The sequence below is a fragment of the Acanthopagrus latus genome, chromosome 5 (assembly GCF_904848185.1).
Source record: "Acanthopagrus latus isolate v.2019 chromosome 5, fAcaLat1.1, whole genome shotgun sequence".
Lineage (NCBI taxonomy): Eukaryota > Metazoa > Chordata > Actinopteri > Spariformes > Sparidae > Acanthopagrus > Acanthopagrus latus.
This window is the reverse complement of record NC_051043.1, coordinates 2803134-2830589: the sequence shown is the minus strand read 5'-3', so window position 1 is coordinate 2830589 and position 27456 is coordinate 2803134. Positions and strand designations below refer to the sequence as shown.

General features: G+C 39.9%; 1 protein-coding gene across 2 annotated transcripts in view; it reads left to right on the top strand.

The window, feature by feature from the left end:
* adgrd2 (adhesion G protein-coupled receptor D2) overlaps window positions 1-27456 on the top strand; it is a 49551-nt gene that overhangs the window by 10865 nt on the left and 11230 nt on the right. For both annotated transcript variants that reach the window (XM_037098534.1, XM_037098533.1), the window contains exons 8-22: window positions 821-932; window positions 3090-3224; window positions 3581-3689; window positions 4334-4439; window positions 4566-4621; window positions 4825-4951; window positions 5190-5293; window positions 5564-5666; window positions 7401-7554; window positions 10327-10460; window positions 11141-11256; window positions 16285-16405; window positions 26187-26228; window positions 26368-26421; window positions 26614-26761. In XM_037098534.1, the coding sequence (XP_036954429.1) occupies window positions 821-932; window positions 3090-3224; window positions 3581-3689; window positions 4334-4439; window positions 4566-4621; window positions 4825-4951; window positions 5190-5293; window positions 5564-5666; window positions 7401-7554; window positions 10327-10460; window positions 11141-11256; window positions 16285-16405; window positions 26187-26228; window positions 26368-26421; window positions 26614-26761 (1621 nt within the window). The remainder of the gene's footprint in view (window positions 1-820; window positions 933-3089; window positions 3225-3580; window positions 3690-4333; window positions 4440-4565; window positions 4622-4824; window positions 4952-5189; window positions 5294-5563; window positions 5667-7400; window positions 7555-10326; window positions 10461-11140; window positions 11257-16284; window positions 16406-26186; window positions 26229-26367; window positions 26422-26613; window positions 26762-27456) is intronic.

Here is a 27456-nt window from a genome sequence, read left to right as displayed (position 1 = left end):
ATAGATAGATAGATAGATAGATAGATAGATAGATAGATAGATAGACAGACAGACAGACAGACTGCTATTTCAGCTCTTAAGCACTAGAGAGCAGCATGTTTCTATAGCTACGCTCTCATAAGAGCTCATCATCTACGCTGGAATGATTAAGTTACACCAAGAATAGTATAACAGAGCTGACAAATACTACAGCAGCCGCCATACTTATGGAAAAAAAAAAAACGTTTCTAAGAGGAAACCATACTCAAACTTAGTTCACAGTTACGGTACATTGTGTTCTCTTAAAACTCTATTACCAAGTTCTATTTTAACACTTCTACTTCTGCACTATTGATCTGTGCAACTTGATGAGGTTGCTTTCTGTCAAGTGTTGCGTTTCTCTCAGCTCTTGCCTCCCTTCCCCCCAGGCCTCTGAGCGCTCCAAGGTCACCTCAGCCCAGACTAAATGGATGAGCAGCACTTTGAAAAACTCTGGCTGTACTAATCCACAAACCTCCCTCGCTCTGCTTCCGGCTCTGTCTCCAAGGCTCAGCTCTTAGATGGGCACGTTGAATTCAGAATGAGGGATTTCAAAACAGACAATGCGAAACCCATAATTGTACCCAGCATTGTAGGCCGGTCTATTGAAATGTGTGTGCCCTCTTCAGCCAAACTGTGCGTAGACCCTGGCAAACAGTGAACCGCACTGAAAGCATTTTCTTATTATGTGGCATTTGAATGGCATTTTGAAATGAACCTCTTTAGCTTTGACTGTGCACAACAGGCCAAAGAGGAGGAGTGTGGCTGCTCCTAAGATGCCAGTGCTCTGTGTGTTTTTTAGGTGGTGAACGGCCCCATGGATGTGGTCAAGAGTATTGACCGGATGGTTACCAGTCTGAGCCCTCACTTACTGGCAGAGAATGATCACCTGACCATTCACAGCCCCAACATCAGTGAGTCACACACACTTGCACGGATGTCAAATTAAAACACTTAAACAGATATAGGAATTTTGAACTAAAGGAAGACACATTCAAGTTAGGTCTGGGTCCATCATGAAAATGGCTGCACTGAATGAAAAGAATTGCTAAATTATGTAATGGTTAAACTATTAAAAGAATAAAGATCCATTCACCAATCGTAACAGAATAATCACTAAGTTTGAAAAAAGTCACACACAAAAATCATGCCAAAAGTAGCTAGAAAGGAGTTCCTCCAGAGTACTTAAATAAACGATAATACATTTTATATCCATGTTACTTTCTGCAATTCCTCATAATGTTTCATCAGCTTTATGTTATAATCATAATCACGGTTGACAAGACTATGTTTGCTAACTATAATCAGCCAGTACCTTAACACCAAATCAAATGTTTCATGCAGGATGTGATCAGCTGCACCCAAATGCATCCATAATATCTCGCAAAAACTCACATCCGAAGAACTGTGGACCTGCAGAATGGCCAGAAAAGTGTACATTATTTCATCTTAAAGCCCTGTACAGCTCTTTAGAGGAAGCCTCAGTGATTAATTGATTAACTGTCCCATTAAAGGACAAGTTGACCCCAAAAGCGAAAAAAAAAAGTTGGGTAAAGATTTGTAGTCAGCAAAACAGTTCTGGAGCGTCACAGCAAAACAGTGATGTAGCTTTCTCCTAAACGACTGAAGTAGCTGGAGACTGATTTTAAAACATGAAGAAAAACCACACAAATGGTAAGTCTCCAAAAGCCAAACTGATTTGAAAAGACATTATTTGTCAACACCCTTTTTAAAGCCACTGTAGCTGCTAAGGTGAATGCATTATCGCAATACGTCTGAAGCTCGTCTGCATGAGTTCAACTGTGTGTTGAGACTGTGAATATTGCCTTGACAAATTAATTTGCCATTTTAGCTGTATGGAACCAATTTAATGCTGCAACGCTGTTTTGCTGTGAAGCTCCAGAAATGTTTGGTGAACTACAAAGCCAGCCAGCTTTCCATCAGCACAGGGATGAGAAGAAACAACTGAATTTTCAATTTTATTTTTATTTATTTATTTATTTATTTTATCATCTTTTAGCCTTCAGGGCATTCTTTGGTGAAATGTTTTCTCAGTGTTTGGTCAGGAGATCAATATTCAGGTTTGTCTCTGGGCTTTAAATCGAACTATGGTTTATCATAGCACTTTTATTTTTGTAGTGCTTGCCAACACTGTACCCACCAACTACTGAGCTCTCTTCACCAAATAATGTCTGGTGGGGCAGAAACCTGAGCAGTCAGACAGGTTGTAAACAAACCCACTGGTTAGTCAAATGTATGTAGAATAGAAAATGAAGGTGAAACAGTATTAAAATGACTTAAATATTAACTAAAATTGTTGCTCACAGTGTCTGTTGTAAACATCCATCGCAGTTACAGTACTGTGTGTTGCAAGTCGGTGTATAATGAAAATTTTTCAATTTGAACTTCACATACAGCAGACTCAAATCTGGCCAAACTGCTGTAATCTTTATAACCTTTCTAATTGTCTGATTGCTTGGACCTATTTTTGACGAGGCTGAGGTCAAATGATTTCAGAAGGGAGCAGGATTAAGAGAGAACTTTCAGTATCATGCATTATGACATACTCACCACAGCCTTGGGTAAGATTTGTTCATGGAACTTCTTAAACTTTTCTTTTAAAGTGTCAAATTTGCTGTCACTCGGCATAGTACCTAAAGATGCAGAAAGAAAAATCTGAAGTAGATTTCTGAGATAACATAAAGTACCGCCTTCTTACAATCCAGCAGAAATATGCCAAAGTTGCCATGGTAACACTGTTTCAGCCAAGGTTAATCAATCTTGATTGAAATACAAACCATTACTGTTGTTTCAATAGTGCAGTTATTAAAAAAAAAAAAAAGTATGTTTGACAAGCACAGAAAAAGGAGCCATACAGGATCTGGAAACAGAAACTCATGTTGTAACATGACAAAACAGTCTATTATTTACTTATTTTATTTAATTATTATTCAGTACAATTTTATATATAAAGGGAATTTGTGAAATAAAGTATAGGCTTTCTTAAGATTCTCTAATCAGAAAAATGTAACAGTAACTCTTTGATCTGCTTTGTGTCGTGTCCTTGTCAGAACTGGAGGTGCAGCAGCAGCGACTGCAGGAAGGATCCAGAGGATCAAGCTTCTGTGGGCCTGAGACAGAGAAACACGCCAACATAGACTGTATTTCAGTTCCACATCAGAAGATACAGGATCTCCGTAACAACGGTGGGAAAATGCTGCAAGAACCAATCATCTTCTTCCACTTGCATTTACAGCCGTTGCTTATTTAGACTTATCTGTCACAACACTGAGTGTTTGCAAAGAGACGAGGCACATTTTATTAAGCTAAGTCTTGCAATGCACTAACAACAGACTTGAGAATCTGTAGCATGTGCTCACCTACTTACACCCCCAAGGTCTTGCAGTGAAGTGCAGATGGAGGTGCATTGTTGGCTTTTGCAACAACTATTCATTTTGAACAATAAGCAATTCCTAAATTAACCACATTTCTCTTCATATTCTTTTATTTGGCTGTCTGATTTAATCTGAAGCCTCATCTTGCTGTTGTGTTGAACGTGTAGGCTTCCATAAGCTCACATTGGTCAACACGTGGTATGGCTCTCTGCGGCCTCTTTTCACTCCTGAGGAGAACATCACCATGGTGCCTACCGTCACTGATGGTAGCCAGAGGTAACACACAAGAAATTGAATTTTATCACCACACATTTCACAGTACAATACTGTGCACCACATATTGTGGCACAGTCTGCAAAAGACTGAAAAATTATCTCTAAAAAAATATTTTCATGCTGATTGGTTTTATCTGATTGTGCCTACACTTTTGTTCCCACATTTTAATTACCATGCACCTGCCTTACCTATTGTTTTCATGCATAAAGCACAGATAATTGAGACACTGACAATAATTTCATGTTGGTAATATTTTTACTTACTTAATATTTTCCCATTTAAGCTCCATTCTAGTTTACTTTGCCCTACAAAACAATTGAGAGGAAGGACATACTCTGTGCTTTACATTATTGGTTTCTGTGGAATGTATGTATGTATTTTAGCATAAAGGTATCAACCTATCTAACACAGTTTTGAAGCGGGTATGGGAAACGGGAAAAGGTACCAAGAGAATTTATGGAACACATTTGAATATTATTTATGTATGTATTTATGTTGTTTAATTATTAGCATCTGACAAGTGGTAACAACCACCAACCAACCAATGTACAAAGGAAATCACTTATTTTTAGTAATCTGCATATTCTTCCATGGTTTGCTCTTTGAGTCTGTATTATGATGTTTGAATTTGTGTACATAACCAGGTATTTGGGCACCGTTCTGGGCTCTTCTGTCATATCCACCACAGTGCTGGGAGACGACCAGCCTGTTAGCACAGCAGTTCACTTCCAGCTCCAGCACAGAGTACAGGTGAACAAAATCTTTCACTTTAAACTTTTATTGACATCTCCACCGTTTTTGTGTTTTGTTTTTTTTCCCTGAATTAAATGTGTAATATATTAAACATATTCATGATATATTCTATATTTCTTACAGAATCCCACTGGTACTGTGTATGATCCAGTATGCGCCTTCTGGGATTTCAGTCTCATGTAAGAACCAGTTATAACAAATTGGAGGTCTCAGATTCCACTGTAACCACATATTTATTATCTAACTTGTTGCGCTATAATAATGTGGTAATAGCTGAAAAAGACTTAGATCAGAGAATGTTTTCATTCCTAACATTCCTGTGTTTGCTAGATATTCCTGTGTGTGCTAGATATGTTAGTATGTGCTGTTTGTGTCTTACTAGTCCGGAGGCTGGTGGGTGGTGGAATACCAAAGGTTGTGAGGTAGTGTCCAAACAATATGGATACACTGTGTGCTACTGCAACCACACCACCAATTTTGCATTGCTGCTCCAGGTTTATGAAGCCCAGGTAACATTCCCCTCTCAGATTATCACTGTGTATCTTGACTAGGTTTTCATCTACAGTATGTGCTGCTATTTACAGCTCATGTTCTGTGTGTGTGTGTGTGTGTGTGTGTGTGTGTGTGTGTGTGTGTGTGTGTGTGTGTGTGTGTGTGTGTGTGTGTGCGTACGTGCGTGTGTGTGTGCGCGTGGATGAGCGTGTGCCTGTGTCTGCCTCTGCCTCTGTGTGTCTATGTCTTTGTTAGAGGAGCCCAGAGAACGAAAAAGCTCTGCAGGTGCTGACGTTCATTGGCTGTGGAGTGTCTCTGTGTGGCCTCCTCTTCACCTTCATCCTCTTCATCGCTGTGGGGTGAGTCACAAACATCACCGAGTGCACTCTGTAAAGCACACAGGGTGAAAAGCATTTCGTAAACCCTGCTAGATTCACATCAATAAATAGAAAAAAACAGAACATTGTGTTCTGTAGACATGTCAACAGCACCATAGTGGAACATTTTTGAAAAATTGTGAGAAATACTGGGAGATCTTCACTTTATCATTTATGTTGTGTGTGTGTGTGTGTGTGTGTGTTGTGTGTGTGTGTGTGTGTGTGCATGCATGCGTACATGCGCCTGTGCAGTGTCCCAAAATCAGACCGTACCACTGTCCATAAGAACCTGATTGTTGCTCTGGGTATCGCAGAGCTGCTGTTGATGTGCAGTGACTGGGCATCTGCCTATGAGGTGAGACTCCATGTATGGTATATTTATACATTTGAAGTGTTTTACAGTGGGTGGAACAAGCTTTTTTCTTTAACATTAAATATGAATGAATATGAAAATATATGACATTCATACAGTAGGTATCAGTTACAGTAGGTATTTTTTATTTTTCAAGTTTGATACATAAACTTAGACAACCTGCTTCTTCTGGAGAAAAAATCTTGTGTTTGTGTAAGAAGAGTACAAAGCTGACTGAAAAAATAACATTTTGAAGTGAAGATAATCATGTCATCTTTTGCAACTAATGTGATAAATAGTTGCCCTCTTCTTCTGGATCAAACTGCGATGGCCACCCTCGCTTTGAGGAAAGATTTGATCCTAATTTGGTGACTCTATGACATTGTCTGTAGCGCCTCCCTCAGGCCAGGACAGGTCAGTTAGAATTCCCTCTAAACTAGCTGAAAAACTGATTGCTGGGCAGTGACGAACAAAAAACGGCCCTGGCATTTTCACCCACGGCCCACGGAGGGGGGGTGCACGCAACCTTTGAATCACGTAAAGAACACACACTTCTGATAGCCCCAAATTTGACAATTCCCATGCTACAAACAACTGCACCAGAACAATGCACAACCCCAACGCATAAAACAAATTAATAAATCATCAGAGCCAGTCGCTCCATAATAAAAACACATCTTACCATCATGCAGTTATCCATGTCTACCTCTTCATCCTCCTCTTGCTTGTTTTGTTCCTGCTCTTGCTCATATTCCTCACTGTCCTGACTTTCTCCCTGGTGTGCTGGCTCAGCTGTGTCGCTAACATTAGTGCTAGCAGTATTAGCGCTAGTGCTAGCTCAAGCTGCACTTGACTTTAAAAACAACTCAGTCAGTTTGCAGCATTTTTCACCGCCAGCCAACAGTGCTCTCTAGCTTAATCTCACTCAGCTTCCAACTTCCAATCTCCAACTTCCAACAAGCACACAGACAGTCTACTAGAGTCAGTCTTCGTATTCCCAGAAGGCATTGCTTCATTTTAACTTTTGCAGACAAAAAATCAAATAAAAAAAGCAGGTATGTTTGTTTGTCTGAATAAGACATATAGCTACAAAACAGTGCAGACTGATGTAAAAATGTGTGACTGTAGAAGGTAACAATGACTGTGATGTAGGGATGCGTAGTGGTCTGTAAATACTCATTAGGTTGGTCATATTGATTAGTGTGAAGAATATAAAACAATCTTGTGGTCAATTCATGTAATGTCTTTATTGATGCTTGAAAGGTGGCTGACAGAATTTATCTAAGTGCTGCCCTCTGATTAACCGGCCGGCCCATAAGGGCCAAGGGCCCCTCTGGCATCTGCCCAAATTCCAGATTACCAGTCCATCCCTGTAGCCGGGTATACCTGAAACTTTAGGTAGATATTCTAAGCCTCTTCACAGGGGAATCTGACTTTTTTTTGCTTTTGTGACCAAACCATTAGACCACAAATTGAACCTGCATATAAGAAATATTAGCCTTAGCTCCAGACCTCTGATTCAGATTTTTGCAGTTAAGTATAAATAGAAAGATTGTCGAGATATGTACCGATGATCTCCATATGTTTTTAGGGCACACATTTCTGATTAAACCGTTTTGTTCCACTGATGAGGTACAAACTCAAAGAATAGTCCCTTTCATCTCATGAGTGTAGTGAACACTGCCGCCTACCTCACTGTGCATCTTTGTGTCTTTGTCTGTGTTTCTCATCCTGTAGGCAGCATGCTTCGTCGTGACTGCACTGCTACACCTCTTCTTCATGGCCTCTTTCTCCTGGATGCTAGTTGAAGGCCTGCTGCTCTGGAGCAAGGTCGTCTCTGTCAACATCAGTGAGGACCGCAGGATGAGGCTCTACTACATCATTGGCTGGGGTAAAATTTAAATTTCCCTTTAGTGGCTTGTCAGGTTGGAGTTTGATGTATGACCTAGTAAATTGTGGATTTGGATCGATTTCTTTTATCTGCCATGATAATATCCTAAAACTTTACAATACTCTAACAGTACAAGGTGTACCATACGTAACATCCTGTCCAGCAGCAGGAATTACAGATATATTTTGGTACTGGCTTTATATTGCTTTTCTACTGTGATGAAGACCAGCCCAGCAGAGATAGGCATTTTCAGTTTTACTTTCATGACTTTTCTCACCATTACAGTATATCAGAATATATCATTATCACACGTGATCAGATATTAGGGAACTTTGTGATTTACAGGATAGTAATATACAATTAGTGAAATTATAGTGAAAAAAGTCACCATCCTCCACACCATGGTCCTGCATCATGACATCATCACAACAGCTCCTGTTATTAACTTTCCCAGTTAATAAATTGAACCTGTACTTTTATTTCCTCTTGACAATGACTTTCAGTGATTAAGCCACAATCATCACCTTGATATGGCTATTGAACACAGTAAGCATAAATATGTGGGGGGTTTTTTATCCTCAGGTTTTATGTCACACATATTGTAGACAGTTAAACAGAAGTGCATCTAAATTTGATGGAGTTGGACTGTCACTGGTTTCACTATGTCTTTATGCAACACAACAAAATGCGGCTGTCACATTTTACATCAAAATATGACTCTATTTGCGAGGTTGTTCCAACACCCTAACTTATTCTCGCTCACTCTGCATAATTTAGATGAAAACATAAAAAAAGAGCAATAATCTTTGCGAGGTAGTTGTTTGTCACATCAGAATTAAGAACAACAATAAGCAGAAAAGAACAAAACCAGGGAAAAGTGTTTTAAATGATTCTGCCTCTGAAGTGCTACAGCACAGTTTGTTTGAAGGCCAGAGCAATAATCTCCCAGAGTTTACATTCACACTTAATGTGTGTTTAGTCATCCCTGACGACTACACTTGTCTTGTTACCAAGAGTGGGATTGACTTTGGCCTGGCTCCGCTGCTGGAGGAATGGGACATGTTGCTGTTCTCAGACTGATGATAGGGAGAGTTCATGTGGGGACACACAGGTGGGGAGGGCACAGGCAGTCAGCTAACTTGGCTAGTTATTCTATTTCATTCCCTCTGGGAGATAAAATAATCAAGAGTATGACACCGCTTCATGACATGCTGAGATTATTTCATTCACATCATGTATATCGTCACACATTTTAGTGTCCTTAGGTTTTACAACATTTTGTTAGTTTCAGGGCTTCATAGCATGCTGGCCAACTTAGTACATGTCCATGCTTTACATAGAAACTGTAATTATATTGTGATCTACAAGATGCACATTTTACCATGTTTAGCCATTTGTAGACTATGATTATATCAAATATAGGTATGTCAGTATTTAAGTACTGTAAGCCAGGAGTTTGTTATAATGGTGGTTTTAATATTGGCAGTAAAGATACTGAACCGCAACCAGATGTGAATTGCTATGTAGGATTTCAATTTATTTTATTTTTTTGTCATGATGGCATGGCAATGCGTTGGTGACATGTTCAGAAGCCAGTCCAAAGCCAGTCAGCACCATATTGATAAGCACAGAGCTCCAAATCCAAATATGTAACAAAAAGACAACAATAGCACTTCAGGGACTGAGAAAATCTGAGGTTCTTTTAGAGGCCACACATTTTACTAAAAACAGACAAACTGGGTAGTAACTTTTTTCAAGCATTACGATTCACAACCCCTGTCTCTCAACTTGTCTGACTCGTCTGTGTACGTGTGCATGTGTTCGACTCAAATCACAACGCTTAACGCTTTTCCTGTGCCACTAAACCACACCATAGAAAGCAAATGCTACACCAGTTAAAATAGAAATACCCTGTTAAAAATGTAATAATTCTCAGTCATTTATCAGTCAAAAGGTCCCCGTCATGGACATCAGTCTGCCATCTGTCTGTGGTTAGAGCTAAGCATCTTCACTCTTGGCCAGACATCTATAACATGTTGATATTAATAGTCCTCAGAGGATGAACCCCGATGTGGTGACCCCATTACCTTTTCTGAGATTTGCATTTACACACAATAAATATTCACATCTAATTGGCTGACGCAATGAAGTATACATAGCACATGTATGCTCCCCAGATGACCAAGCCTTTCTATTGTGGAAACACCACTCCTCCTGCGCCACCCTCAGGAACAAGTCTCACTTCAGTGATCTCCTTAATCGACGGAAGATTGTCATACTGCACACATTCATGCTCCATGGGATCCAGGGTTGCCTCTGTGCTCTTAGCCTATAGAGGCTGCTAATGGGACTGCACATTCTTTTGACCAACCTGATGATGATTTTTTGATATTTCACTTCACTGTTAATGCTTACACATACAGCATGTGATGGATGTGATGTTATTCCATACTGCATCCTTAACCCATTTAGAAAGAAAAAACATCCTGCAGCTGTTACTGTTCATGTTCCCAAATCTGTCTGTGAGTGTGTTATGGCGCTTATGAGCTGAGAACACAAACACTCAATATTCAGGTGTTCCTTCAGCTCTGCATGCAAATGTTCACAAGGTTCCCCCTCAGACTAAATAGACTGAACAAACAGAGCAGACTAAATAATCTGTCTAACTGTTGCTACAGCAGTCCTATCCATAAATATGTCTGAACACACAGTTTCTTTTGTTTCTTTTGTTGCCATAGCACATAGTTCATCTTGTATTAAATTGTTTTTCAGGACTACCTGTTCTAATAGTTGGTGTAACATTGGCAGTATCAGTGGATGAGTACAAGGCAGAGGATCACTGCTGGCTCAATGTGAGATCTGACACCATCTGGGCCTTTGTGGGACCTGTTATATTTGTCTTGACGGTATGTAATCATATTCTTTGTGTGTGTGTGTGTGTGTGTGTGTGTGTGTGTTCATGTGTGGGTGTCTTTGCTATATTTCTTCATTTCTTTAAAGCTCGTTGATAGTCAGTAGCATTGTAAAGCAATGTTCTGATGAGTGAATCCCCTATGTGTCTGCATCTAGTGTGAACATGTGAACACACCTAAACTGATATGTGGATGATTCATTTCTGCCCTAAATCACAAAGAAAAAGCAAGTTGTGAAGTGGCTTCACAAATATTTTAAGGAAACATGTTGAACATCGTTCAGGGCCTCAGTGAAACATGCAATGCATTTTATTAGAAAGACTAAGTGCTGCAACTCCACAGCTTTAAACATCGGAGATATAATCCTTATATTATCATCTTCCAAAATCTCAAACACAAAAAGATCATAGTAGCAAGCTATCAGATTGAGCCTCTCAGTTTCCCTCCTGTTTTTCCTCTATGTTCTATTTCATAATTTTGGATAGGCCTGGAGCAATGAAAAATGAAATAATGCACATCAGCTGAGTACTGATAACTATGATGTGATTTCCTGCAGCCTGAGAGGAGGGTAAACTTTCCCTCCTCTAAAGGTGAGCTTGAGACCAAGTGGATCTGCAGAGGTACGTCTCATGTTTGCTGGAGGCCATGTTGATGCTGTTGTCCTCTGCCTGCAGGTCAATGCAGTTGTGCTGTGTCGGGTTGTCATGGTTACTGTCTCCAGCGCTCGTCGCCGTGCTAAGATGCTCAGTCCAAGCTCAGCATCAAAGATGCAGACCTTTGACCTCACCTGGTGAGAGAGAATGGATTCTTTACCTCTCTCTGTCACACTCTCTCTCTCCTCCTGCTTTTTGTCTGCTTTCTTTCATGAGTCGTTTTCTCTTGTGCACCCACTCTCTCTCACACGCTCTCTCTCATACATGTTTCGTTTTCGGTCGAGACAGCCATAGTCAATAGAGACAGTGTGAGAGATTGAGAGTTTAGGCTCGGGAGTTGCTGTGGGAGTTGGAAGGGCTTATCAGCTTAGCACCTGGTCCTAACACAACTCAGTGTCTGTGTAAATGTGTGTGTGTGTGTGTGTGTGTGTGTGTGTGTGTGTGTGTGTGTGTGTGTGTGTGTGTGTGTGTGTTTGTGCTGTATCTATGGATCTGCCTTTTATTAAAACTATATTCTACCATATATTCTACTATTTTATTTAAGCGCTGCCATGTTAAATGCTTCCATCGAGCAGTTTTCAGTTCTTCAGTTCATCTAGACCCTTTACAATACGATCACTGTTTAAAAAATGTTTATCACCCTTTAAAAAAAAAATGACAAAACAGCAAAATTGAAGGTAAATTGGGAACTTTCAAGTTTCTGCCATTCAATAATAAATAAACACTGAGGGCTGTATGAAGGCCCTCTGTAACATGTAGATCCTTCATCTTTGTTACAGCACATTGAAAATGCAAGTCTGAATCATCAAGTCATCTTACAAAAATACTGTTACTTTTATGTACCTGTTACAGGATGAATATGGCTATGTTTTCCCTATTGCCATCAAATCCCATGTTATTGTGGCTGAATTATATTGATTGCCACTATAACATTAACACGCTATCATGTTGTCCATGCCACTGCCTCTGATCCATTCATACAAACACACGGAACTGTTCAATGCAAAGTGTGTTTTCTTTGATGTCACACTTTATTATGAATCATTACCATAATACATACATATTAATAATTTAACCTTTAAAAAAAAAAAAACATCAAATGACTGATACCAAAAATGCAGTCTCACTTGTACAATGTACCCTAACGTCACAACATCAAAATTGCCACAATAACAGAATTTATTTTAACTCCAAAATAATACCAGTGTACTAAAAACAACAAAATCAAAGTTACAAAAATAGTCTGACATTTTTCTTCCTTTATTAACCCAAACAGGTGCTCAAACAGTAAAAGCCACTGAACACATACAACACATCTGTAATATTTATAGTAATTTAGAATAGTTTTACTCTTCTGGATTGTTTTCCCCACGTTGCACACAGTTTTAATTTTTAACTTTATAGAATCAAAACAGGAAGAGATAGAAACAGATCAGTTTGGCCCAAATAAATATTAGCTAATCAGTCTGTTTTTGCAAAACCACAGAAAAGTTCAAACTGAACATTTCATTATGTTGAAACTGTACATTTGCTCAGGTTAAATTTTCTATTGATCTCTTGTCACGATGCTGTGTGTATGCTTTGTTTAGGTTTAGTTATAATTAGCACTTGGATAGAGTGTGAGGGTTGAGTGTAAAATGCAGAGACCAGACGCAGAGAAACAGTCCAAGGGTCTTTATTTAACAAACAAAAGTTAAACAATGAAATGTGAGGGCAGGCAGGTTAGTTGATGTGGTCTGGAGATGAAGGTGACAGTTTTCCGGTGGGTCAGAGAGCTGAGCAGAGAGACGCTGGAAAATCTGAACACGGAGGAGGAAAAAAGCAAAAGCATGAGTTGAGATCCAATCTCAGACAAAAGCACAATACCAAAAAGCTTGTGGCAAAAAACACTAAAAGCAAGTAGCGACAATATCTGCAGTGGAAATAACTTGAGCTCGATTATATTCACCATATCTGATGGAACAGTGTGGCACCGGAGTAGTGGAGAGACCAGGGTAATCCAGCCAGAGGATGATGAGCTGATGGGAAATGGGAGCAGGAACTGGTGACCACGCCCACGGACACAGCCACTCACAGGGAAGGAGCACATGAAGGCGAAAGGAGGGGGGAAAACTGCCACTGCAGGCACCGTGACACTGGGTTAGGAAGAAACTGTGGCTTCACAAAAACCTTTCTGGTCACCACAATAACCACTTGAATTGTCAGCAGGTCTCCTTATAAACACATCCACTTGTGACATGACAAAAATGGATGGAAATTTCCCCAGGTGTCCTTAAAACCACCCACTGGTGTGATATTATATCCTATCGACTAGGCTGTCGAGCCGTTGATTAAAGAAAATGGCAAACTTAAGCAAGGCTCAATGCCCAAGGCAGCCAGCGTTGGCTAACATTAAAAAAAAAAAAAAAAAGCTTGCTAGCTTAGACTTTTAAACTAGCTGCTAATGTGACGGTAGCTCACTTGGGGGACAGCTTATCAGCATCATAATGCTGCATCATTTTGATTTATAAATTACAGTAAATTATATTATATCATCTCTCATGTCTCTTAAAGAGATCAGGGTGCTGTTCCCTCAGATTGTGTAGTGGTCCTCTTGTTGTCACCGTTCTTAAAGGAGAACTTCGGTCGATTTTAACATGCAGCTTCATTGCTCAAGCTACCCTTGACTTGCCAGTACCGAAGACGCAAACACATTTGGTCCAACCATTACAGGGCACCAAATGTGTTTGTGTCTTCAGTACTGGCAAGTCAAGGGTAGCTTGAGCAATGAAGCTGCATGTTTAAATTGACCGAAGTTCTCCTTTAAGCAGCTTTGAAAAATAGAATTTCTTAATTAACAGAAACAAGTTGCCTGCAGGCTATTCTGACATCCACTCACATAGTGCTGCCTACTTTTGCCTTGCATTGAAAATGTGTTACTAGATCATTTTTTTATAATGCTGGCACTTGAAATACTATCAAATATATAATTAACATAGATTGTAGCATGTGAAATCAAAAAGTATAGAAGTATTGACACGTTTGACAACCCTAATGTACATAATGTACATAATGTACATAATGTACTAGTTAGATTTTCTGCCTTCCCTCTGTCAGTGGCACACAGCCTCAAAGTCACTTGTTCCTCAATAATCCCCTTATTATACTCTCTCTCTCTCTCTCTCTCTCTATATATATATATATATATATATATATATATATATATACTATTTTATGCTTTAACATTTTAATAACTTTAGGAGTGAAGCTGCTCTGTAATCTGGTGGTATGGCAGCAGACACTTCTGTATCTTTTGTCAGATGGCAGCAGGGTGACAGGCTGGGTTGGATGTTGTCTTTCACATCACCTGGGTTGCAATGACTTGTAACATGCCATGCAACTTACCAACTTCCTGCAACTCAAGGATAGAAATAAGAGGGTTACCCTTTTTTGGGTCTACTGTCTTCAAAGGAGAATATCAAGAAAGAACATACACTTACATTACCATCATACTGCAAGATGGCAAGGACACAATTAATATTATTGCAGTGCAGAAGAGAAGCCATTAAAAAGCATGCCATTGTAAGATGCAAATACCCCAGCTGCACAACAAGTTTTTTTATGCAAGAACAACTCTTGACCAAGCAGGAGCACAAAAAACTGAAAAAATATCTATCTGATTAATTGCTCAGCATTGTCAGAAAAACTTTATTTTTCGCAAACTCTGTGTACACAAACAATGTTCGCAGTGCTCATGCTCATGTGTTCTTAGTGTTTTAGTGCAATCGTGTTGTTTAGTGCTATAGTGTTTTGATGCTATCGTAAAAGTGCCCCATGCACTAGTTTGACCCGAAAATTAAAATATATATTAAAAGTGCCTCTTTCGTCATAATTATGCTTTTACACACACGTTTGACTCATATACATTCACAAAAAAAGCCTAGGTTGCATTTTGGCGAGAGTTTCACTTTAACACCTGGGCATTCTCCAAATTAAAGGAAACAATAAAAGACACAACATTTTCTGCCACAGACCGTTGCAGATGAGTATAGATTGTCTGACACACATTCATAACGACAGTACCCACCACATTTATTGCCAATGTCCATTTCATGGTTATTTTATTTTTGTATCTGAAAAAGGAAAATATATAAATGAATTCAAAACCTGAACAAATAAAATCAAAACTATTCACCATTCAGTGAGAAATTATATTTCTTTGTAATTTAGGTGAACACGCTCTACTGAATCATTGCCTATGACTAGCTGATTCATACGGAATGTGCAATTGTCATGTAAATATTACTAACATTTTAGTGTGAGGATCCTACTCCATGGAATAGACATCTGTATGTAGTGAGTATTGGTAACATTTTTCTTTTCTTATGTCTTTCTACATATCTATTTACTGTACACGGGTCAGCACACTGTAATCAGAAGCTGTTACTGTCTTAAGCCTGAGGGAAGGCTCGGTTCTTTTTTCATATTCAGGTAAAAAGTCCTTCAACACAACATGCAACTTCCATCCAAATTTCTTTTCACACATTTGTCTTAGCCTAATGGAAATTCTATAATGGCCTCTCCATTTTCACTGGGTCTCATCATTCCCTCACAAACAGACTGAAAGTTGACGTCTGTGCCAGCTCTAGAATGTTACATGAATTCAGGAGATTAGAGGGAAAACATCTTTCAAAAATAAAAGGGAAGAGAGAGAAGTGGGTGCCGGCTTTGTCCTTGCAGACACAGTGTAGTCTGAAAACTCAATCTTTCTACCCAGGTGCAGCAGTGTGACAACAATAGTGGCTTGAACAAAGGCAACCTTTTCCGCCTTGCCCCATGAAATGGTTATTGGCCACATAAGCACCATTGAAAAGATGATTGCAAAGGCACAGGAGTACGACTGTGGTAGGCGGTAAAATCTATAGCTGTGCAGCAATGTTTGATGAGGATTCAAGGAGGAAATATTTGAGAAGAAAATACTGCTGTCTCCTTCAGTCTACATATATTCATTTTTCTGAAAAGGTTGACAAAAAGAAGGTTTACAGAGTACTGCAGAATCAAAAGGCACCACAACACAGCACTCTGTTAGACCTCACTCTTGTGCATCTGTATTTGAGGGTATGTGTGTGTAATAAATGTACATCCTATATTCATTCATCATTATTGTATTTTGTGTATGTTTGCAGGGCTGTTACCCGTCCAGTTCTTATCCTGCTGCCCGTGCTGGGTCTGACCTGGCTGTGTGGAGTGCTTGTACATCTGTCTGTAGTAGTTGCTTATATCTTCATCGCTCTCAATGCCTTCCAGGTAAACAGAGATACACGTTTTATTTAGAACTGCCTAAACCAACCATTAGTTTAATTACATGAACACAATCACACAATATGAAGTTGTCAGAAGGTACAAGGTAATGTATCTGTCATTAGACAGCACAGAACAACAAATTACAGAAAATGTATACTGTTATTTCTACACAAATATTTATATTTAACACGTAGTGCATATTTTGAATCTAGCAGCAATATGGTGATGATAATCCACTCCGTCAGCTCAAAACACAGTCTGCCCATGAAGTGCAATAGCTTGATCCAAGAGGTTCTGGGTGAAACAGGTCTCTGTGGGCACAACAGCCTCTGATTTTAGATTTGTCCCATTTTTGTCCATTTCTTTTACCTGCAACCAGATATTAGCCAGGAGCAGCCTTATGCCAAGCTAAATTAGCATGGTTCTTATTCCAACTCTTTCTCCCTGGTCCCAACGGTCAGGTTGGATGGTCAAAAGATTCCATGGGCTGTGATCGTCTCAAAGTCCCCTGGATCCCCATCCAAAGTCCCCATGGATGGATGGATGGATTGGTTGATTGCAGTTGTTGCTGCTAAGGGCGGCTCAACCAGGTTAGGTTTAGGGGGCAAGCACTTTTCACACAGGGCCATATTATACTGTTTTTCATCAATTTCACACAGCTGTCAGAGGTCCAACAACACTGTAGTCGATATGCATTGCCCCAAACCCATCCGTGGTCCTGAATTTCAACTGTGTAAAAGTCACTCAAGTGAAATCTACTGAGAGCAGGCTGTTTCTGTGCCTGCACCTTTAAATGCTAATCAGCTCTGTCTGTCAACACCTGCTTTGCCTGCTACATGTCCATCTCAGGGAGTGGATGCTGCTTGCCCTAGCGGTAGCATACGCTAATGTTATGGTGGATGTGTGTATATATATATATATATATATATATATATATATATATATATATATATATATATATATATATATATATATATATATATGTGTGTGTCACTATGACTAGCGGAGATGCTGTCATTCAACCATACCAGTTTTACCCAGAATTGGACCTAGGCTCCTGAAAGAAATACAGACACTGTGGCTGCAGCAGGATGTTTCAGAATGGTTAGTTTGTCTGAATAGCTTTCACTAGCTGTTAGCCATTAGGCTAACAGCTAGTGAAAGCTGTGTTTGTCTCCAACACAGTCTCCAAACTCATTGTGACATTGTTAGCATCGTCTCTGTCTCCAGTCTGCACGTTTCCAGACTTTTTACTGTGACAACCAAGCTCCATCATAATATTATTAACATTAAACTTGCTTCAAATGCCATTGCATAGCATTCCGAAGTGGAGCTAACTAGTTAGCCAATTGCCAGCTGACTTCACCATACTCATAGGTACATACATACATACACACATACATACAGGTAAATACCATCAAAACGTGGCGACACTTACCTGTGGCTCGGGTGCAGTTGCTGGGTCCAGTATGGATGGGACTCATACTTTTACGAGGGTCAGTGTCGAGGCAAAGCCAGCTTTGTATTGACCCTCGTTACTGAAGCAGGCTGATGTGACGTGGTTAGCACACACATACAAACTAACATGAACTGCAGCTGGCATGGTGAAACACAACCACTGTCTCTTTGGTTGTTCTGTAGCTGGGACAGAATATAGGCACTTATGTTGATTTTTACAACCAACAACAGAGCTATTTGCGTGTCTAACTCTGAGCATCGACATTGCAAAACACTGCTATCTTACCGCTGGACACACCGAACATCAACTCAGGGATGGACGCCCCCCTCCTGGATATCTCCTATCACTGCGCAGAGGAGGCCTGTCTATGTAAATGACTCCTTTCGTTACGTAACGAAAGGAGCTGAATCTGAGCACCCTGTAAGAGCGCTGTTTTACCAGTGGTTGCGCTGCAGAGACCATGCAGGAATCGTTTGTTTTCCTCATTCTGGGAGTTGGTAGGCTCAGGGAGGACCAGCTTATATGTAGAGTCCAGAGAAAATGTGTTTTCATAATATAGGACCTTTAAGTGCGACGAACATGCAAAAAAATAAGAAATCAGGAAGGGGGCCAACACTTTCTCACACCACTGTATTATTCACTGGACAATATTTATCACTATATTTGAAAAAAGATATTATACAATATTATTTAATAATGAACGTGATGTGTTCAGCAATTTTTATTCAATACAATTCGTTTTTACATTTGACCTTTTTCTTTCTATCCATAGTAGAATAACAGTAGAGGGCCATGACCAAAGCATGGGTGAAAAGCAGCCGCTGGACTATATATTGCAAAACAATAGAGCTCCTAACCCTCCCTCTGGTTGTACAGCAGGGCTACAAGGACACCCAGGGGAGTGTGATATGGGGACAGCCATGGGCCTCGTCCCACCAGTCTCTCTACCTCTTGTCATCCAGTGCATTACTAGGGCCACGAAAGTCGTTATTATTATTTGGTATTTTCAGTTACAGTATGTTTAATGGTAGAAGTAGCATGCATACATACTGATTTCCCTTGTTAGATCAATGAGCTTTACATGTAAAAATAACCATGACGGTTCTGCAGCATTTTTTTAATGCAATATCGCGAAATTAGGTATATCACTACGTCTGCAATACTCATGTGGAGTCTAAGATTATGTGTGGTAACTGGCAAACTAAAACATAATGATATTAACATTGAAGTGGCTATTATCAATATTCAATGGTAAAAATGTATCAAATGACAATGTGAAAGCAATGTGTCACTCTTGTGTAGAGATGAACCTTCAAAGAATTATCACATTTATCTGCAGCATCTCTTGGCTATAATGGAGATTACGTTCAGCATATGATTCTGCTGTGCAGCTATAACTGTTCTATTTGGGTTAATTCCCACCACTCTCATATTTTTGTATTTGAAATGGAGCATGCAGCTGTTGGCAGTGAAAAAGCTCTACAAACCAACTACACACCTGCTCCTTTGCAAAAGGCAGACAGACACAGTTAGAAACTATAGTGGATGTTGCAGAGTATTAAGCAGCTAAAGAGATTTCAGGGATTGGATCTTTGCACTATCTAACAAAAATACAATTAGCATTCAAAATGTTACTATACTTTGCATGCAGCTAGATTATTGTTTAGAGACCAAATGATCACTTGATCTCAAGAATCCATCTTGCCAGGCTTCAAACTATGTGACAGAACAGACAGTAGTTGAAACAATCAGTGTCTTATGAGGGAGCTGGAAGCTGTTGGAATGGTTTAAAGGTGACAAACAGCAAGAGAAGCAACTGTTTAAAAACAGCAATTGCTCTCTAAAGCACATTGTCACCTCACATAAGCATTCTATATCAATCTTACATGAAAGAAACAACATACATCCCAAACTATTTAGTGGAGCCAGTGGTAAAATTGTCAGTTTAATGTATTTATATATTTATAGTATGTATTCACTTATTTATTCATTTGTGTCAGTTTCATGTAGTTAATTTCATGGAGTGAAGTGCAGAGTGCAGGGGAGCATAAGGGTTCATTTCATGTTTCAGTTTGTGTTTCTGTGATTTCCTGTTTTATTTTGAAGTCTAGCCCTCATGTGTTGTGTGTTACTTTTCAGTTCCTTCTTTTGTGTGATTTTCTCACCTTTTATCTGCTTCTTGTTTGGTCATCAGCTCTTGTGTGTATATAGCCTTTGTGCTTCCTGACATCTTTGTCAGTTCGTCCCGTGTTACTCACCTGTGTTATTTCCTGAGCCTGCTCCTGTGTCTTCCAGTGTCTCCCCGTAGTTTTTTTATTTTTTCAGTTTTTTATTCCAGGCTACATCTTTCTGCCCCTTGATTTTCCTGAGTTTTAATTTGCACCTCTTTGTTGACACTTTGTTCTAGATTTTGTGTTGCTACTTTGTGTTTTTGGCATTTTGCTCTTCTTAGGTTTTGGGATAATATGATTTTTGGATTTCAGCTTTCATTAAATAAAGCTAGATTTTTTTGTGCCCAATCCTGCCTGCCTCCAGAGTGTCTTGCATTTGGGTCCTCAATATTTTTGCCTTAAATCCAGCAGTTCATAGCAATTAGCCTAATATATTTTGTGTATGTATTAAATACAGGTGGAAATGGAGGAAAGGTCAGTGACTGCACTTTTGAAAGTGGAAAGATTAAACAATTTACATTTGTAAAACCAAATCATTGATAGAAGATATCAGAATAAGTATATGAATCAACAAGCTTCCTCTTGTTTGTGTTTGTGTCAATACTCAGTAGTCATGTGTCTTGAACTTTTTTGCACATGTAATGTCTGTATCTACTCATTTGTCAGCTGTGATTTTATTACTGTAACAGCGGAGGTTAAGATTAAGGTGTGTGTGTGTGTGTGTGTGTGTGTGCGTGCGTGCGTGCGTGCGTGCGTGCGTGCGTGTGTGCGTGCGTGCGTGCGTGCGTGTGTGTGTGTGGAAGAGGGCAGTCAGGCCTTTGACTGACAGGTCATACGACATCTACCTCCAACCCTCCTCCCCTGATAATGTAACAGTTACTTCCTGACACTCTTCTCTCACTGCAACCTTGCCATACACTGTTTTTCTAACACATTCCATCGATTCAGTACATCTCTCTCTTTCTCTCTCTCTCTCTCTCTCTCTCTCTCTCTCTCTCTCTCTCTCTCTCTCTCTCTCTCTCTCTTTCGCTCTCTCTCTCCCTAGATATCTTCACTTACCCCACTCACCCTTCCGTGCTATTCCTTGGTCTTTAATTTATCAAAATGAGCTAGCCCCTGGGTGACCCCCAGAGAACTGCTAGTTAATTTAGATTTACTGCCAGTGTCCAGCTGAGAGCAGATAACACTACAGTAGGAGTTCTTCCTCATGTAGGTAGGAGGATGACGCTAGACCATCTTTTTCTTTTTACCAAAAACAAAGTTTTTTTTTTCTTTTATATCTGTTGAAGGGCTGTTTCAAAAGACTATAAAAGTAAAGTATGACAGTTAGAGCTAAAAGGCCAAAACAGCACTGAATAATAACTTCAGAATTAATGAAGGTTCTCAGTCATCCAGGTCATGGTAATTCTAAGTGCTGTATTGTAGACAGCTGGACTTGTTTTAGTTTCTTTAAGACATTTCACCTCTCATCCAAGAGGCTTCCTCAGTTGTGACTAGCTGGAGGGGAGTTTCAGGCTTTTAGACTCTGTGTGGGAGTGTCCTTACAGAGTCGTTGAGGAACACAGTACATCATTGTAAGAGGGTGATAAGTAATGTCGTAGGCCACCTCCTCTCTTCAAAGATGGTTGTTCCAGTTTGACGTAGGTGGATTATTTTACTCCACTTCAAATCACCTGTCTTCTCTGGCCAAGATGTGTTCATTATTGTCATACAAAAGCCCTTAGTGCGCCCTCAGCTGACTGGCAAAGACATCAGGGCACTCATTGCCAGCTCGAGCTTCAAAACAGCAGAAATTCAGCAGTGAGAGCTCCGCAGTAAACTTCAGCACAGACAATTTATGCTTTCTTCCTTCTCCCTTTGGGTTTGTGTGCATGAGTGATCAAGGTGAGAATCTGCTCGTGTGAGTAGAGTGAGTGTATTTCTGTTAAAATGCCTTCGTTGGTGTATTTTCCAGTTTGCTATTGTAAATTATTGCTGCATCGTGGTATGCACTAGCTTTAATACGGCCAATGAACACAATGAGTATATGTTATTTACCTTCCTTAATAACTTCCCCGAGTGCTGTGCGTAATTTTTTTCTTAAATGTGAAAGCGTTAATGTAACGATAGAAAGAGTGCCTATGTACCATTTGAGGATTGAGTTTAAAGATATCTTCCTTTTTAAATTTAACACCTTTACTGTGTTAATTTCCCTGCATTGGAGATTAGAGTATCCTCTCAAACCTGATTCTCTGGCCAGAATCATTCATTCCATAACTGTCCAACCTAAATCAATGTATCCAATGTACCCCAAGGTCCACATCCTTTCTCCTTCTAATATAAGTGGACCAGATTCTGCTTTCCACTTACATTTGTATGGGTACAGTCCATACAAATCCTCTGACATGAAATTGAAATTGAACACTGTCTATGACTGCATTGTCCACTCAGACATAGGGAACGTGAATTAGGGTACATTATCTCAGACTGAGAAGAGCGTATACAGAAAATATGGATAAATAAGCAAAGCTACAGGTAACTACAGAAACTAGTACAACTTTGCATAATGAGCCCACTGATGTTGCAGGTACTAAAGAGTCAGCTGACATGTCCAATGTGGCAAACCTGCTGGTAGAAACAAATGTTACTGACACCAAAATAGCAGAGTTTTTTTAGTTTTTCATTTCCTCATTATGTACATTATCACATATGTGTTGCGTACCCTTATATTGCATGCTGGGGTGATGTTTTACAGCTGCAACCAACCTGTGACTAGCCCCCATTGCAATACATGTTCAGAGGTCTCTGTGTGTTCATCTCTCCGTACTTTTGTAGTTTAAAGTGTAGTTTCTCTTCAGCGTCCCTGTTTGCACCTTCAGACATCTGCCTTCCCATGCCAACAGCCAATGGTGTTATTTTTTCAATGATGACCACAATCTTGTACTGTTCTTCACAAAGTAGTTTACGATGTCTAACTAATCCAAGCCTTAACCAAAAAGGTGGCAAATCACAAAATGCTCAATTAAACATTGTTGGATGTTCTGCAAGGCACCGACAAACCATGTTGTCCTAAAGATTGGCGTGCTGGATCATAAAATGTAGGGATTTAACGGTTACCAGTATCACAGTAAACCATGGTAAATTTCCCGACGGTGAAGGTTACCGTTTAAGTTTTAATTACCATGGTAGCCACCACGGTCGATAACCACGATGTGGAAACCTCGTGAGAAACTTTATCCAAGTCTCACTACGCAGGCACAGCGTGCAACGTGTGCTTGTTTTGTAGTGAAGAAGACGTGGCGGAGGGAGGATGTGATAGTAGCGGCCCTCACACCATTTCTTCCGCCTTCAAAGAAACCAAATCTGAAGTCTGGGCGTATTTTGCTTTTTATAAGATTTCTCAGGGACAGCTGGGCGAGGATGGCAGCCCTATCTGCAGGAGCTGCAAGAAGAAAGCTGTTGCGAGGGGTGGCAACACATCCAATTTACACCACCATCACCCTCAGCTGTTCAGTGAATGCAAGGTAAGCTAACCTTAGACTTGGGTGCATGATGTATGTGCATGTCGAGTTCTCTCTGTCTAATTTGCTGTTGTCACTACTGTAAACTGACCAGATGGTGGTATAACTGAACAAAGTTGATCTGTGATTTTGCACCTTATCTGAACCACTTATTAATTGCAGATTTCACTTTTTAAAGTCGACCTAATAATTCCCCAAATATTGATGCAGAGCTGCAGTGAGGAGGATTTGAGACAAACACGTATTGGGTGGACTGAGTTAGTGAATGCAAACTGACTGAGATGACTGACTTTCATCTCAGCTCTGTTCACCAGAGCAGCGTCTACCTGTGGCTCAGCAGCCATTTGACCAATCAGATTGACCAAGTCCACTGACAACATACGAGCAGGCAGACAGAGAGACAGACAGCCAATATATATAAGTAATATCAGAAATATATAATACTATTATATACTAATATATAATATTTGTAGAATAGACTATATATAAAGAATAATATAAAATGGTGACTATAACAAGTGTCTAGATAGAGATAAGAGCCAAAATTCATTTAACAATAATCCTTTTTGTTTTGATCTAAAAAATGATCCAACCTGTTTCCAACAAAAGTGAAATGATCTAAATTGTGAGTTTTGTGATCTGTTGGTTGCACCCTTAGTATTAACTTACAATGACAGTAATAATTAATAATGACATTTTCTGTTCATTTTTTCACAGAGAGGGTCTGCTGGCCAATCGAGTGCTGCTGCCACTACATCTCATTCTACCTCTGTAACGCAGACATTAAAGGACATGTTTCAATTACAGGCAGCCTCGTCACAAAAAGCCAATGACCTATTTTGCACAGTTTTGATACATTCTTTTATACTTGTTTAATGTTGATTTTGCAGTGTTTTGTAAAAGTTTTGGATTTGGACTATTTTAATATATAATAAATCTATTTAAATATAAATCTTGGTGAAATTATTTCAGTTTATCAGTGTGTCAGTGTTTTTTTCAACATTTTGTAGACATTTTAAAAATACCGCAGTATACCGATAATTTTGGTCACTATTACCGCGGTGTAAAGTTTTCATACCATTACATCCCTAATAAAATGCTCATATGGGATGTTGTGGAGGGCCACTCAGTAATACAAAGTCGAATTGAGTCAAAGCATACTTTTAAGAACAGACGTAGCATCACAGGGTGCCAATATACTCCCCCTTACTCCAAACATTTCCGTTTTCAAAACTGTGGCAGATTAGTTACTTTCCAGAAGTGACAAGCTGACAGTTATATCCATTGAGAGGGAAAACATGAATTAAGCTTCTCTCTCAAGCTCTCTATTTTAATTTGTTATACAACTACTGTATCGCATTGTCTAAAGCGCAGCACACTAGTGCGTTTAGGGCATATCCAAGTTCATTTTGTTATTTAAATGGCAGTACAAGACAAAAAAGGTTTATGTAGACTATGAATTACTCATGGCACATGTCGCCTCCCATTACCTTTAAGAGCCAGGTGTGCCAGGACCTGGAGCATAATAAACAGTGGCTGTCATCTTCGCTGAGGGACAGGGATGTGATCCTTGGCTGTTGGAACCTCTATCCTGCCATTTCACAATCATCTGTCCCATCAACACCTCTGTTTGTCTGCATATGATAGAATACACTGATATCTAACCGAGGAGGAGGAGGGGGAGGAGGAGCACTGCTACCTGCCGATTAAATGTGCCACAATATTTGTTACAGTGACATTACTGCGTTCATTTAAAGGTGTTTAAAGTAAGTGAAGGCAGCCTCTTAGATGATAGAATCTGAGCATATGCATGGTGTGAACCTGCATCTGTAGATGCATCTTACCACCTGAATAAAGCGTCCTTAAATAGCAGGAAACAGACTGCGCCTTTGACTTCAGACCAGCTTCTTGTTGGTCTATGGTGCAGTCACTTTCCGCTGCCTCTAGATAGCAATCCACCATCAGTGCGCCTGACCACACCTCACTTTAAGACCAACATACCCAGGGGGCAGGGGCGCACAGGTGGCGTAGGTATATTTGCTTTTTACATGAGGTGGGTGCTAGGCGTGAAAATGACAGTTGCATCGGTCTAAAACTAGCAATGACACTTGCAGTGTGCGCTAAGATAGGGCCGTGTGAGTGCATTTCAAGAACAACTTTATCAAAATATCCACTGTTATGTATAGTGAGCACATGTCCTACAACTGTGACCGTTGGCCAGTTCTAAACACTTGTACTTGCTGATGGAATGTTTTTGCGGTATCCTCACCTCTTCAGTCCATCACTAGACATACAAGAGGTTAAACAGAAATATTAGAAAAATCCCTCGTCCAAATTATACTTTTAGGTCAAATTTATAGTATGACAAGGAAGATCCAATTTGGATTCAGGTCAGCCACACCCTGTCGAATGCAAGTGAAGCTCATGCCAAAAGGGAGTAGAAAACCACACAGATAGAGAGCAGGAAGAGGTATTTTGCAATACATGGTTATCTCTTTGTTGGTTAAAGAGAAAGAAGACTTTGACACAGACATTACAGAGTGAAGAACTTAGTGGACTTAATGAAGATATTTGCAATAAAAGCTGTATGAATGGAGTATATTCTTCTCCCCCTTTCACATGAGTTTCCTAAAGTGTCTGTCTCCTCTGCACAGGGCCTGTATATCTTCTTAGTGTATGCTGTTTACAACAGTGAGGTAAGAAGGCATTCAGCCCATTGTCATTGCATCTGCCTGTCACCACTGCAGCAGAATTTCAGAATGTATCTTTGTGCAATGTGTAAGGCTGCCAGCATTTTGGACAAGCCAGTTGGTGTAAACACTGTTTCTTATTTAGGTGAGGAATGCCATAAAGAGGATCAAAGAAAAGAGGAAGGCCTTATCTTTCACGGTTAGTGAGTATAAAGCAATGATCAGATCCAGCATGGTACAGAAAATAAAGTCCCTTTTTACAAGCGTTTACTTGAACTGAACTCTAACTTTGCATTTGTGTGGTGGTGGTGTAGAAGACATGTGCAAATACTTACTACTTACTAATTACATTATTTGAAGCTCTTGTGATTTAGTTCTGGTGCTTTTCCAGAACTGTTCCCAGCCAACCAGCTTCCTACCCTCCCAAAGGGCCCCAGTTACCTCCTGGGGTCACAGTCCTCTGACCCCCTCCAGCCCTGAGACCAGTGAGACCTCTGGGCCCCCCAGCTCCTCCTCCACATCATTGGTCATCAAGAATGGTAGGCTGCCTAGCTTGTGATATGTGCTATGTATTACTTTGAAGACTAGGGAAAATATTTTGTAACAATTTGTGGACACTTTTTTTTGCACTACACAGTCAAATTGTTAACTTTAAAAAAATAATGTGTTGATAAACATAACTCATGCTTCTAGACCTTATGTCCCCTCACACGTTCCACAGCATCTTTGTAAACATAATGGAGGTGATAACTAAACACTGCAGAGAATACTGAATGAAAAAGTGTAACCAATCAGGACGCCATCTCACATTCCCATGGTTGTGGGACATAACTTTTTAAGTTGTCACTGCCGCACTGGCCCGATTAAATAATTATCTGGTTGTTGCTAGTATGGAGACAATGTTCAAGACAAATGTTTGGTTTCTTTTTAAGACTTTGTTATTTGGATGTATTAGCAAAAGCCTGGATTGTCTCAACAAGACCACAAAAGGATAATACCAGATTAACTTCCCTTTAAAAAAAACTAGGAAGCCGGTTGCACCACACAACCAATTTCTACTGACTCAGTCAACAGAAAAACACAGGAAACACTTCATTCTGTCGACGCTGCTCTCGTCCTCAGAAAACACACACGCACATGCACGCACAGACACACACACACAGCATGGACACTGCTGGATGACCCACTGGCCTCAGCCACAACTGCTTATATCCTGCCCTGATTAGTGACTGGA